Source organism: Vanessa atalanta, chromosome 16, assembly GCF_905147765.1.
Source record: "Vanessa atalanta chromosome 16, ilVanAtal1.2, whole genome shotgun sequence".
Lineage (NCBI taxonomy): Eukaryota > Metazoa > Arthropoda > Insecta > Lepidoptera > Nymphalidae > Vanessa > Vanessa atalanta.
In genome coordinates, this window is record NC_061886.1 from 9,741,986 (window position 1) to 9,756,530 (window position 14,545).

A 14,545-nucleotide genomic window follows, 5' to 3' on the forward strand; every position below is an offset into this window, starting at 1 on the left:
TAAGAGCTAAGAAGGTAACTTAAAAATGTTTTTAGACAGAGGAAGGGAAATTTACCTGAAAGGTGCTTGCACCCCTCATTTTGCTTGAGACGGTTATTGGTAGAATTTTCATCCATTAAACAGGAAACTGCGTGGAAATCTAAAAATAGAAACCGTGGCGTGAGCGCGATAAGTTCCGTATTTCCTTAACAAGAGCTAGGTATTTCCCCCGAAGTTTGTTTCATTGGATTGATTACAGACTGTTACTTATTACTGATTAGTTATAATGTGTAATTAAAGAGTGTCTTGTTGTATCGTCTTGAAAGAAACTATATTCCGATTCGTTGTCAGCTTTACATTTAAATGGACACTTCAAAACCTCTTTTACGATACAAATTAAATTAAGTAGGTTGGTATCTATAAAAACAAATATAAAATTCAATTATTAAATGAAGTGTACTTGGTTATTTATTTAAAATAATTGTTATAACGATTATAATATTACTACGAAAGGGTATATATAATTTAGAAGATAAGGTCAAATAAATTTCAATTAAAGTAATCTTAGTGTTTAATGTTATTTATAAAACTTACAATATTATTTTATTAAATGTAAAAGTTTAATTTATTAGCTGTTGTTCATTTATATGTACAGTTTTATAATTTACAAAGTGCTAAATCAATTAGTTCAACACTTTAATCGATTTATGCGCGAAATTAAATTTTCGTGTGTAAAATTTTCTATACTATGTATATTATATACATACTCTACTCTACTACTCTACTCCTCAAATCTCTCCTTAATCTCTGATTGAATTAATATAGATACCCATTAAATAGTGTATTTTTCGTTTGCTTAGTTTTTTAATAATCGATACTTTTTTTTCTTAAGTTTTTAAAGGTAATGGAAAATTTTTTAAGCTACATCCAGAGTAATTGTTTGAAATTAAGTTGAAATTATGTACAGGGAACTGTACATAATGTCAACTTAATTTTAACTTAATTTTAACAAACTTGAAGAAATCTAAACTTTTTAATTCTACACATTGTGGTAACTGTGCAAGTTACGAAACGAATAATATGCATTCTAGGCATTACCAACATACAAAGTCATTAAAGACTCTTAAATATCTTTTAGCTATTTAGTTTTAAAATAATCCATGTTTTAATATAAAATTAAATCATAAATAAATTAAATCAATTAATAAGGTGTTTTTGAAATGATCATATAAAATTTAGCCAATTATAACTAATCTCTTATATATTGCCTTTGCACTAAACTATTCAAAACAATTGTACAGATATGAATAAATAGATTATAAAAAACCATCCCGAATTTAAATCATATACTATTTTTAATACTAAGTAGTATATCAAACAAATCAAATAAAAAAAAATCCCAAGTACTTTTGTATCGTCAAGCGCTACCAGTCATGCAAATTTCTAATAATACTTATATCTAATAGCTATAGATACATCAGATAGGGGGACTCCGGCTATTAAGTACCTCCTTATACATAATACACATTTAGAAATCAAAATTATTCCTTTAGTGTATAATATTTTCAATTAAAAACAATGATCTGCGACTCATTACTAAATACTCACAAGTAAATTAATATCTAAATAACAATAGAGTCAAGAGATTCTTCATTTCATCTTCATTATTCATTTGTCTCAGGAAAGACCAGTTATTGATCTACGAAGCGGAAGCGCACAGTAGTTAAAATGGTAGGAAAAACCCGCGATTAATCCTTTAAAAAACAACTGATAATATTATGTTTACTTAAAAAATAACCTGAGTTCATATACATTAATATAAACCTGAATAAGCCTATTTTAAATTGAAACATGAACAATGCAATGGACTCGATGGACTTTTTAAAAGTTAAGAATCACTTAAAAAACAGAACTTGTTGAGGTCCAGCAACCCAATGCTAAGATACCAATATACCACAATTTCAAATATGTTTATATGAAGGTAAAGTAAAGTAACAGCTTACAGCATCTAATGTGCTGGAGTAAAGCCTCCTCTCCCATTTGACGAGAAGGTTAGAAGCTCATTAAACCATTATTATGAGGTTACACATATGACTGTTTTGTTATCCATAACATGCAGGTTTTTTTACGCTTTTTTCTTCTTGCTGAGCACGAGATACAAATATAGATAAATTCAAATTAAGCATATGAAAATTCAGTGGGGGCTTCCCGGGTTTGTACTCGGAATTATCGGTAAGATAAGATTTAGGACGTATTCCATTTCGCTGTTATAATACGGGTTGATACACATTGTGCATATGCCAAATTGCCATCCTATACATACAGGCATTCCCACGGCACCTTAGAGAACAAGATGAATAAGCACAGATTTTTATGAAAATAATGACGTACCCAATACTCTTTTTATCGTTTTTATCAGTCTGGCGAATAACCTTATTACTGTTTTTCCTATTTTTAAATTATATTTTAAATCTTTTTTTGTTCAATTTTACAATCTAGGTAAGAAGTATAGTTTAAATAGCGCTGCTCAAATACTGTGCATTAGAGACAAGTGAGGGATCCCACCCCTATTCTTCAAATAGATATATAAATAATATAGATATTTTTCCACTTTAAACGAGATCGACTCAAATAATTACTAAGAGACTTAACTCTATACCAAATAAAAATTAAAAAGTTACAGCACAAATCATGACCGCGTGGAATGTTGGCAAGAATGCTAGCATTTCTCCGTTGAATCACTATTTCTAACCTCTGGCCAAAATATGAACCAGCCTAACTTAAATAGACAATTATAATACATTTTCTTTATTATCTTCCTTTATAAATCTCGGCTATAAGTAAGGAAAAAAATATATATTTATAATACGATGAAAACACTAATTAAGTACCATTTTTTAAGGATATTTAATATTAATAAATTAAATATTTTATATGTTCTGTTACTGTGCAAAAATAGTGTAGTTGGTTTTTTTTACGCAAGTATCAAATAAAACATAGTCGTTCCATATAAGTCAAAAGTCAAAAAGTCAAAAATCATTATTCAATATAGAAGTGCTTACACTTGCTTATTGATAGTCAAAAATTTACCACTGGTTCGGAATTTAGCACCTCGGACCTGAGAAGAACCGGCGAAAGAAACTCAGCAGGATATATATATATATATTTTACCATTGAAATAAAACTAGTTTTTAACGGATTTAATCGCGTATATTAATTATTTTATTTTAACATCCCGACGTTTCGAGCACTTTGCAGTGTTCGTGGTCACGGGCAGACTGCCCGTGACCACGAACACTGTTTTATTTCAATGTGTAATAATCGCGAAAATCTAAGACAACATTATATATATTTTACCATTTAAATAAATATATAAATTATAAATCACGTTAAACGTGACTAGTAATATTGTGGCATGAGTCGAATTCACTTTAAGTGTCCGTGTAGTTAAGAATGGACCGCACATTTTATTTATCAGCAATAAATAGTGTAAATTTGGAACGGAAGACTTTTCGTGTAAAACCAAACACTAAGCACGATCGTGATATATTTTATAATAAAATGATAACATTTGTATGGTACAAAGCAGCAATTGAGATACTTTTACTATTGTGTTTAAGAATTAGAGCTTCAGTCTGTGAAATAGCATCTACTCAGTATGGCAACTCGAAGTCTATGGATTTGTGCCATAGTATGACCGTGTTGCGCTATTTATATGAGATTAATGATTAATAGCAACTTACAAGTTTTAATGTTTATAAAATATACTTAAATTAAACATGAATTTGTGAACTTAATAATCTTAACTATCGTACATATATTATACGCACGTAATATATCGTATATAGCCGAGATGGCCCAGTGGTTAGAACGCGTGCATCTTAACGGATGATTTCGGGTTCAAACCCAGGCAGGCACGACTGAATTTTCATGTGCTTAATTTGTGTTTATAATTTAACTCGTGCTCGGCGGTGAAGGAAAACATCGTGAGGAAACCTGCATGTGTCTAATTTCAACGAAATTCTGCCACATGTGTATTCCGCCAACCCTCTTGGAGCAGCGTGGTAGAATATGCTCCAAACCTTCTTCTCAAAGGGAGAGGAGGCCTTTAGCCCAGCAGTGGGAAAATTTACAGGCTGCTAATGCTAATGCTAACTATCGTACAACTTTTTGCAAAAAAAAATAAATTAAACAACATTATATAAAATCTTTCTACGCTATTAGTCATATTTGAATCTAAAAATGTCTTTTCATTATCTATACATCTTCAAGATTTTGTATAATTACTACTTACTATTCAATTTTTGGTCTTTTTTGATTTCAAACAACATATTATACTGATTATTATTGCAGAGTCCTCCAGTATAGACCCACCCTAATCTAACGTGATCTTCTGACCTAATGTCAAATATGAATCCCGAACTCGAAACGAATCAAAGACATTGTGATTTAGACATAGACAATTTTACTACTTTTTACTTATTGTTATATTCCTAACAGTACACCTAACAGAAAACGTTTTTTTAAATTATTATTAAAATTATATTTATTGTCTCAGGTGTTATACTTATGTATGTTATATGTTTGCATTTATTAGTACTTACATTATTATTGCCTATTTGTTTTTCGAATTCATTTAAACGCTCTAACCGCTTGGCAACATGGCAAATTGTAAATAGAATTAATACAGAACGGAAGAAGAAAATACTATTAAATAACTTATTTCTAGGCCTTTGTGTAAGACCATGTAATGAAAGACCGATTGTTGTGTTCCGGCTTGAAGGGTAAGTCAGCCAGTGTAACTATAGGCACAAGGGACATACATCTAAACTTCCAAGGCTGGCGGTACGTAATAGAATAATTAGTCTCGCACACAACACGCGTGAAACGTTTAACGTTATCGTATTTAAAGGCGTCATATGAGATCGGGTCCTTTTAATGTATCAAATTACACGGGTGTAATAATATGAAATTATGAAATATATATCGAAGGAAATTTCAAGGAAACCTTATCGTTTAAATTGCACCATCAATACAACAACAAATATTCTCTACTTTGCATCGCGTTTTTTACCAATACATACGTAATAAAATGCCCAAATAATCATAATAGTCGTCAATCTTAACGAAAATTGGAGGTTCAAACCCGAGTTAACACTGAGTTTTCATGTGCTTGGTAGTGTTTATAATTCCTCTCGTGCGCGGATACTTGTGCTAATGCAATTTAGCAATGGAAAAAATATTGATGAAGTCGAACTAAAAAAACATAGCTTAACATTTGTTATCTCGAAAGACATCGATAATTTTTGTTTTTTTTTTTTTTTAAATCTATTGCTGCGTCTTGTATATCAAACCAAGCATATTTACTTGGACAAGGTTTCGATACCGTCTTATGTACTGCACATCAGCGCTTAATTTCTAAACTATTCAACCGATGCCATGACAATATGTATAAATATACGGACTCTGTCGGGTTTTCTCGTATTTATTTAAGCAGAGAACACAAACAACGTTGCAGTGTAAATCATACACAAGCAGTTTCGCTTGAGTACAACCTCGATTGCAATGTGTGCGAAACAAATAGCTGTTATAAATATTATTTAAATATATTAACATGAGCTTAGATTTACGATGTGTTTTCCCGTCGATTACGAACGTTGTTCTATGCCTAATTGTTTAGATAAGATCAGTAAAGTTAATAGCTTTTCAAATATCTAAGCTATTTCAAAATGTATTTACAAAATGAGATATTATATCGACATGATGTGATTAAAAATTAAAGCCTAATATTAAATTCTAAAGACTTTTTCCACAATTTTTTAATAGTTATTTGCTATACCCACTTTGCTTTCAGTCCTTATATATGATTACTTTCATCTCCTCTTTAACCGAGGGTGCAGGGATTACAAAAACCTGGTCGTCGCGCATTGGAGTCGGTTCGCCGATCATCGTCTTGGACCATCGGAATTGGACAAATGAAATATTTTTGTTGCTTAGTAGAGATCGCCAGAACAATGCTTGCAATCGCCGCTTGTTATATTTAAGACCGATCTGATTAGTCTCCTGAAAATAACATTTGATTAAAGAGGTACTTTGAACTTCGGGTTCGCTCTTGCACACTCCCAAAATGAACTTAACTGTTCTACTAATTTGTATGAATTTATGTAAATTTTAGTTTCATATATAGCAATATGGAGTGTGTACCTTGATCTGGTTGACGTGTTACAATAGAAACCGATAAACAAATATTTAAAAAGAAATAGCAACAGTTGTACAAATTTACTGTTTTTGAAAACATCGATTAGATACCTACAAGAAATTAACGACAGGATTGATGATTTATTCTTTTGATATTCTTACTAGTGACCTGGCCCGACTTCGTGCTGCAAATTATTAATAAAGAAAATGGTATTTCGTATAAATATAATTATGGTATAAACTACTTATATTTATATCATAACATTCAGGAATAATGTAGGACGTTAAACCAATTTTTAGAATCGCGTCATAACTCCTTGTCATTACGTTGATAATGCAGTGGTACATACAAAGTTTGACTTATTCATAATATAACTTAAGATGATTTATTTATATAAAATGATCGCACATTTAATTCTAATGTTTAGCCATTATATTGTAATCATGATGAAAAATTATGGAGTTTAATTAACAGAGACTGAGGAAAATCTACAAGATGCAATTTTCTTAATGCCGACGATCACTCAGATTACAATGAATTGAAATTTAATATGTCTGTGTGTGCTTGAATGTGTCTGTATGTGTGTATGAGTTTTTGTATAAAGTTATTTATACGATTTTTAATATATTGCGAGGTTATTAAATGAATTTGGCGACTCTGTTTTTCGAATTCGGTGATCGCCTGAACTGCATGACTGCACTGGTTCGATTCCGAATCAAGACAAGTATAGCCATATGTAGGTTAGTTAATAGCGTGATTGTGTTGTGACCTCTAAACAAGTTTTCTACGTGGAAATTGTTTTTAAAGTTTTTAAATGCGCATTGTTGTTTTACCGCAGTTTACGTTTATAAGCATAACATCACACAAATGACTGTAAATGTAATTCCAAAAGACGCGGAAGTCAGGAAACTTTTCCTTCGTTGAAATAACAAATGTTTGAAAAAACTACCCAATTTTCTAAGGGGTTTGCATCGCAAGATGTTAAATGAAAATATTAAAATGTTTTTTTCAATATTACGATCGATTTTATATCCGATGGACCTCCTTTCGGGTAGGAGTTATCCCCGCACCGGATCGATAATGTAATAAAAAGAGTCCAACACTACGTAATTTGTAATGACGCACGAGGTCCCAACTGTCACAATCACATCAGTGAAGTCTTGTGTTTTCCAAACAGTGATGTCAGAATAGGCCAGGATTTGCCACGAGGAGGTGACTAACCTCCACCCCTCTATAAATATCCTAGAACAATGTATATGAACAGCATTCAGTAATTAATTATAATATGTATCTAATTATTAAAAGTTCATTAACAATTCATTACAATGTGAATGATTTTAATTAATTTTATGTACCCTTTCCAGGGCTTATATAAATGCTGGGCATCGTGTAAATTAAATATTTAATTAGCTTAATGAAATGAAATAAGTATAATTGTATATTTACTCACACAATTGTGTAGCTAAGCTGAAAAAATCGAGCCGCTGCCTGAAATTTATTAACATAACTACTTTTTAAAAAATATATTTAATAATTTTATATGGTTAGTACAGGAATATAATCTAAGTTAATAACATCATAGTTTTTTTTTAAAATGTTGCATGTACAATTGAATCACACATTTTATATGAATCCTAAAACATTTCGCTCCCTTTTTGGGCTGTGTAGTTAGGGATCTTTGATTTGTAACTCCTTCATAAAAAACAATGTGCTAAGGATTGTGTTGGCACACTTAACAAATATGTAATAAGTGCAAACTTAACCGTAATAATAAGATAAGATACGATAAACATCTATTAACGCATTGTTTTTTTTAAGCAATAGTTATCATCAATGATTCACTATTACTTATAATTACAACATAAATAAACAACTTACCTGAAGGTTTTGATAAATATTCTGTATAATTTTTAAATTTTTTTACCCTTTCGAGCGGTGGTCGTTCGATAGTTTCATGTAAATTTATAGTAATAATTGTCCTAATTAATTAAACGATTGTGTAGGTTTCAGGAAGTGTGAGATTATAAATAGTGTTACCGTTAAAATCGTTACTCCGAATTATGAGATATAGATTACCTATATTAGTTGCGTGATGTTTATTTTTTTTTTTTATTTATCCAACCTCTGGTTTTTAATATACATATTTTTAAATACATCGATGAATTCATAAATATGTTTCACGAAGTTTTAAATGGATGTGGACACTAATTTTCAGGAACAAACGCAGTTTTTATAACATGTGACCTACATTTAAGTACTAATTGTTACAGAAAATATAGCTTGTATATGAACAAAACTTGATTTTATAAGTCTATCCTTACTTCTCGTGTTTACACAATGTTTATCTATATTACTGAGAATATACTATTGCTGTAAAGTGATTCGCAGTACTAAGGGAAACTAGAACTTCTTAATGATAAATAACCTACACCTTAATAAAAATAGTTTACAAGCAGTTTCAATATATACAGATAATTAAACTGTTAAAATTTGCCGTAACAAATAATACCTCTCACATTTATAGTAAATGTAAATATAATTTACTATAATACTTAGTTACTATTATTATACACCAGGTACTATTTAATATTAATTAATATATATATTGGTAGATGTCATAGGATCCAAGGGAGGTTAATAAGAAAGTTTAAAGATTATATTAGCTGCTGTGGATGTTGTAGAAATCATATGATCCATTCAATAAATTTTTCATTCTTGCAAAATGAGAATCATCGAAATCAAGTGTTCGCAATTTGAATAAAGTATGTAGTATCATATTGAAGACCCAGCTTCAAGTAAACGGGTACATCAAATAATCAACAATATTTATAATAGTTTACAGTATTTATATTTAGGTACCAGTTTTGGTTACAATCTTCCGTTTATAAACTCTGATTAAAAATCATGTCAAATTCAAAAATATTCTTTTTCTACTTTTTTTTATAAAACGTTAAACAACAAAGTATCTATTTCATTTATATAATTATGTGATTGAATAGCTAGAAACTATACAACCTTTAATGATTTTTAAAAAATATGTTATTTAAAATAATTTGTAAGCTTACACTATTTTTTGATTGCGAAAGAAACTTTCTTCCAACACTCCTGCGACATATATCTTTTTTTTTTCATCTTTTAACACTAAGGATGAAATTACAAACGACTTACAAACTTATATGCACCAATCAAGTGCCTTAGGTGTAAACTTAGTAGTCCTTGCACTCCTTGCTCGGATCTGAATCTGGGTTTTATCGACTCAACTATCTTTTCAGAAAGCTTTTTTTTTAAACGAATCAGTAATAACTTGACTTCAAATAATGAGTTTATAAGTGACGCAGTCTTCAAGTTTTTATAATTTATAGCTACGTTTAAATGAGATAATTTTCTAAAAAAGGAAAAACCTTTATTTTTTGTCGTTTAACAATAACGACTTAAAAGATTATAATGTGCAATAGTCGATTTAGGAACATAGCGAGTAACTACTAATTATGGCTATACGACATTCTGCCAATTTATGAAACCCTTATATCATTAATTATTATGAAATATTTACTTCTTACCTCTAGATCAGTTATGGAGCTCCGTAAACGTAATCGAAACTAATAAATATTTTTTTTTTTGTTTTTGTTAGTGTTAGGTATACATAAAGAGTAATTGTATTTTGTAGACATTAAGTTTTTTCTGTGATTATACTTAATACTTAATAATAGCCTACAAATAAAGTCATTTACATATGTTGTAATTTTTTCTTTTACAATTTCTAAATAATTCTAATATCCGTAAACAAACAAGGTCAAAAACAATCGGATAGTCGGAAATTATTTTGTATCTGTAAAAGTATGTGAAGCCGGTCAAATGTAATTCATAATAATATGTATATCTATGTTCAGAACCTAACTTACATATCTTATGGATATCCCTGCTCTACATTCCATTTAAACATCAAGATCAATGAGATAATAATATAAACTATAAATTTTCCTTTAATTGTATTTTGCAATCCTTAAATAGGAAATATCTTCAATGGAACATTTCGAAGGTCAATATTTCAAGAATAAAAATAAATCAGCGTTATTCAGATGATGAGGTTTTTTATGCGTAGCAAAAGTATAGATTTGAATTTATAATACCTTCTAATTATATATATTTACAATTGACTAGGTTTATTTAAATTCGTACCAAAAACCTTGTAAACCAATTCTTACAACAGACTACGCAGCGCGTATCAGAGTTTTAGTACTTATAAAATAATATTACACAAATACCTGGGAATCGCAGTTTCATTCGCATTAATTTAGGCTATTCAAGTGACAGGCGTGATTATTCTCTTCTTGTAATTATTATAAACTAAATTAATGTCTATTATCTGTGACATTCATATTAATATTGATGATGATGTCTTCCTGATCGATTTTTTCAACTGCGGCCGATTTCGAGGGAGGGTAGCCATGACGCAGGATGTGCACAAGCTTGTGTGCAAAGAGAGATGCTGTTCTCTTAACCGATGGGACAGCCAATAATGAAAACAGTTTAAATATTTATAGCATTACACCAAATTTTGCCGTAAAATATAATACTATGAAATAACCAAAAAACCTATACAATTTTCTTATTTGTTAAACGTTACTTTTATATAAATAAGTAGGTACACACTTACAACTACTAGACTCCCGCGGCTATGGATATTTTTTCGAGTAAAAGTTTCGAGTAAAAGTAATTTTTACCTGAGTAAAAATGAAATTATTAATTAATTTTTTGCTTGGTGGTGGGGTTTTGTGCAAACCCATATGGGTATGTACCCACTCATTCTAGATATTCCACCGCGTAACAGTGATACTAATCATATCAATAAAAAAATTCAACCAAACACTTTTAATGCATTGGTATAAAAATGTATATAATTTGGCTCCTATTATCTTTGATTCGAATTATTTTCATTGTTGTGTTATTTTGCTACGAAGCTACTATAACCTTAAGTTATTTTTATTGACTGTGTTAAAATGATTAAAATATTTGTTTTTGTTTGGTCTTTTGTAATTATGTGTTTACTAATATACTAAGGAGTGTGTATTAGGTATAGTGTTTTTTTAGTCTCATGCAAATACTACTTTCTCGATTGATATGGAATCTACATTATATGGCAACTTACCAATAGCTGCAAAAATAGTACATGTTATGTCGAATGTTTATTTGTTAAATATTTATGTAATACATTTACATAATTAGCATGTCTGTATGTTACCAAAAATAGAAAATGGGTCATATTATATTGGCAATGGAAATATTTGTAAGGGGTTTTATTTTTTATCAAATATTGTATTGACTGAAACCCATGTATTATATTTGTATATACTGTAAACAAACGACAAGGCATCACTAAGTATATTAAATAGACCCTAAAGAACTGAGACATTGCGGTAACATGTAACACTGTATCTGTCAAGGTTTTATCGACCTCGATCTTTATAAGAAATACGATCATAACGTTTGTGATTATCGAACACACTCGACATTATTATGAGGAAGTATACGAAGCATAACATAAATGACCTATTGACCGCTGCTTTTGTGATTATGTATAAATTATTATCGTTCTTTACCAACGTTACATATTTATTTATTTGGCAACATAAAACTAGACGCAGGTGATATTTAGAATATTATTAATAAACTTCAAATGTTATGCACAGATTAAACCATGCAAATGAGCTTATTAAATATATATATATATATATATATATATATATATATATATATATATATATGTAAATATAAAAGCGAAATACCACTCACTGATTAATCACGAAATCTCTGAAACTATACCACCTACACTCTTGAAATTTGGCAGGTAAGTTCCGTATAGTGTAGTGGTGTAGTCATCAGCTAAGAACGGATTTTACGAAACTCCACCCGTAAGGGAGTGAATTTTACGAAACTCCACCCCTCAAGGAGTAAAACGTGTGTTGGAAGTTTGTGTTTTATATATTTCGCGCTAATAATTCCGCAGGTTCAGGAAGTAGGTGCCTATAGTACAATAGTGTGTTTTAGAAACACACTAGTTTGACTTTGATAAAATTGGCAGCGGATTTAATTTTGACCCATTGGCCTCGACTGTGCCACCTGGATGAGGAAAGAGCACAGAAAAACGTCTTAACTCCTATGGCTACCTGTTCTGAGGCCGGTTGGCTCGATTTAGGACGTCGTCATGTCGGGAAAGAGCACTAATGCATTATCTAAATAAGAATAAAAAATTGTCATTAAACTACCACATGTAGGTATTCCCACATAAAGTTATATTGACGAATACTTATAATAAGAAATAATAAATTTCAAATGAAGACTTCAGTATCCATAAACAATATTATTTTTGACTTACAGTTCTAAGTACTGGAACGATATAAATAAATACGCGAGCCGATTCGCAGGAAACACCGTTTGTTTGTGTTGACGCATGCTTGGGAAATCACATGGACGAGAGAACCTTCATTGGGAAAATATTACTTTATATATAAAGGAGTCGTTTTATGGCATTTATCATTCAGTATTCAACTCGTTCAAGAGCGAAGACGCAATCTTGTACTGTGTGGTGTACACATAACATTTTTCTTGATAACTTTAAGAGAATAATAATTGTCAAAATGTTTTACCAGTTCGGTAAGTAGTATGGTTTTATTTTTGATTTTAAGTAGTACTATATACAAAATACTGTTATTATAATACCTATAAAAATAATTTTGTGAATATTTAGAAATCACTAAATCTTCTTAAATTTTAATTGTCTTGAATTTGTTTAAACAAATGCTAACTATCAATTTTAATAACTAACAATAGGTACTAAATTTTCATACAACTAATTCATTAGTTTTTAAATATTAGCGAACAAAAACATTTATTTATAAACAATAAATAAACATATTTAATTGCGATTCCTCGACATTGCAACCTTCTAAGCTATCAATCAATTACACCGGATCAAATCTATAATTACGATAGAAACGAGATAAAATATTGCGTGTCCACGAACAACAATGCATACGTACTTTATGTGTTAATGACATTTCTGTTACGTTAATTTTCACCATAAAAGTAAAACTATTCGAAATAGTTTTTACGTTTTTACAAATAATAAATGAAAAAAGGGTTTTTTTTCTACAATGTACGTCTACGTTTTGTTTTAGTTTATGCTCACATTAATAATACTAATCCTAGCATAGATTAGCTAAAGGTTCATAATTTTTTAATTAATAAATTCATAAAAAACTCGTGTTTTTTATAAGTAAAATTTTGTAAGAATTAGAAGTACATTACAATTTAATATTAAAAAGGGAACAAATAGTTAAATTTTTAAACAAAATAGAGGATGATATTCTTTACAATTATTTAATAAAAAAATTTTTGCTAGGTGTTTTACTTCTGGTTGGCACCTACTTGTCCGTGACATCTGCGCTGCCGCCGTGTGTGTGCACAAGGGAACTGAAACCGGTTTGCGGTTCCGACGGAAACACATACAGCAACGAATGCTTGCTCAACTGCAAGCGTCTCGAAAACCAAGATCTTAAGGTCGAGAGGCGCGGACAGTGCGAGATCGAACCACCCACGTGTTTCTGCACATACGAGTACCAACCTATATGCGGGACGAATGGTGTGACATATCCCAACAAGTGCTCCCTGGAATGCGAGAGAGCCGACGTCAAGATCGCCTACACAGGCGAATGTAAGCCCGACGAGGTCACCAAACTGCTGCCATGTACGTGCACGAGAGAGAGGAAGCCCGTGTGCGGCACGGACGGCAACACGTACAGCAACCCGTGCATGTTGAACTGCGCTCGGGAGCAGAACGAGGACTTACAAATCGACCATGCCGGCCGCTGCACCAATGATATTAAAGTCGTCGAGCACGCGGAGAATGTGTCGTGCGCGTGCACGAGGAACTTAGCTACGGTGTGCGCGTCCAATGGCGTCACGTTCAACAACGTGTGCCTCATGGAGTGCTCGGGAACACACTTGACCGTTGTCAAAGACGGACCCTGTGACTTTGCGTAGGATACTCAACATCTATACTAACTAGATTAAGACCGAATTAGATGATAAAAAAGTGCGAAATTGACAATATTATGAAATTTTCATTTCCAAAGCCGAGGTGAAATTTAAGCAATAGATTAATGGCCGCCAAAATGCCATCACGGTTACAAGTTTATTCGATATTAATTTATTTTAGTAAACTTGGTTGCTTCATTTACTAATATTAAAATCAACTTTACCTACATCTTTTTTATGCAGGTTATCTAAAATGTAACTTTACAATAATATAATATTGTTGTAATGTTACCTTTTAGATAACATGAATATTATTGAATCTGTTCACAT

The 14,545-nt window shown here is 30.9% G+C and overlaps 1 protein-coding gene across 1 annotated transcript; it reads left to right on the plus strand.

Annotated features, from left to right (window-relative positions):
- Positions 1–12,683: 12,683 nt before the first annotated feature.
- On the plus strand, positions 12,684–14,288 carry LOC125069684 (serine protease inhibitor dipetalogastin-like). Its single transcript, XM_047679213.1, has 2 exons — positions 12,684–12,832; positions 13,581–14,288. The coding sequence occupies exons 1-2, from the start codon at positions 12,703–12,705 to the stop codon at positions 14,219–14,221; spliced, it is 771 nt and encodes a 256-aa protein (XP_047535169.1). The 5' UTR covers positions 12,684–12,702; the 3' UTR covers positions 14,222–14,288.
- Positions 14,289–14,545: the final 257 nt, after the last annotated feature.

What these genes read in the sequence shown, in the direction of transcription:
- LOC125069684 (XM_047679213.1), top strand. Translation starts at nt 12,703, where the DNA reads ATGGCATTTATCATTCAGTATTCAACTCGTTCAAGAGCGAAGACGCAA. An exon ending in CAAAATGTTTTACCAGTTCG is followed by an intron (nt 12,833 to 13,580) that starts GTAAGTAGTATG and finishes AATTTTTGCTAG; the next exon opens with GTGTTTTACTTCTGGTTGGC.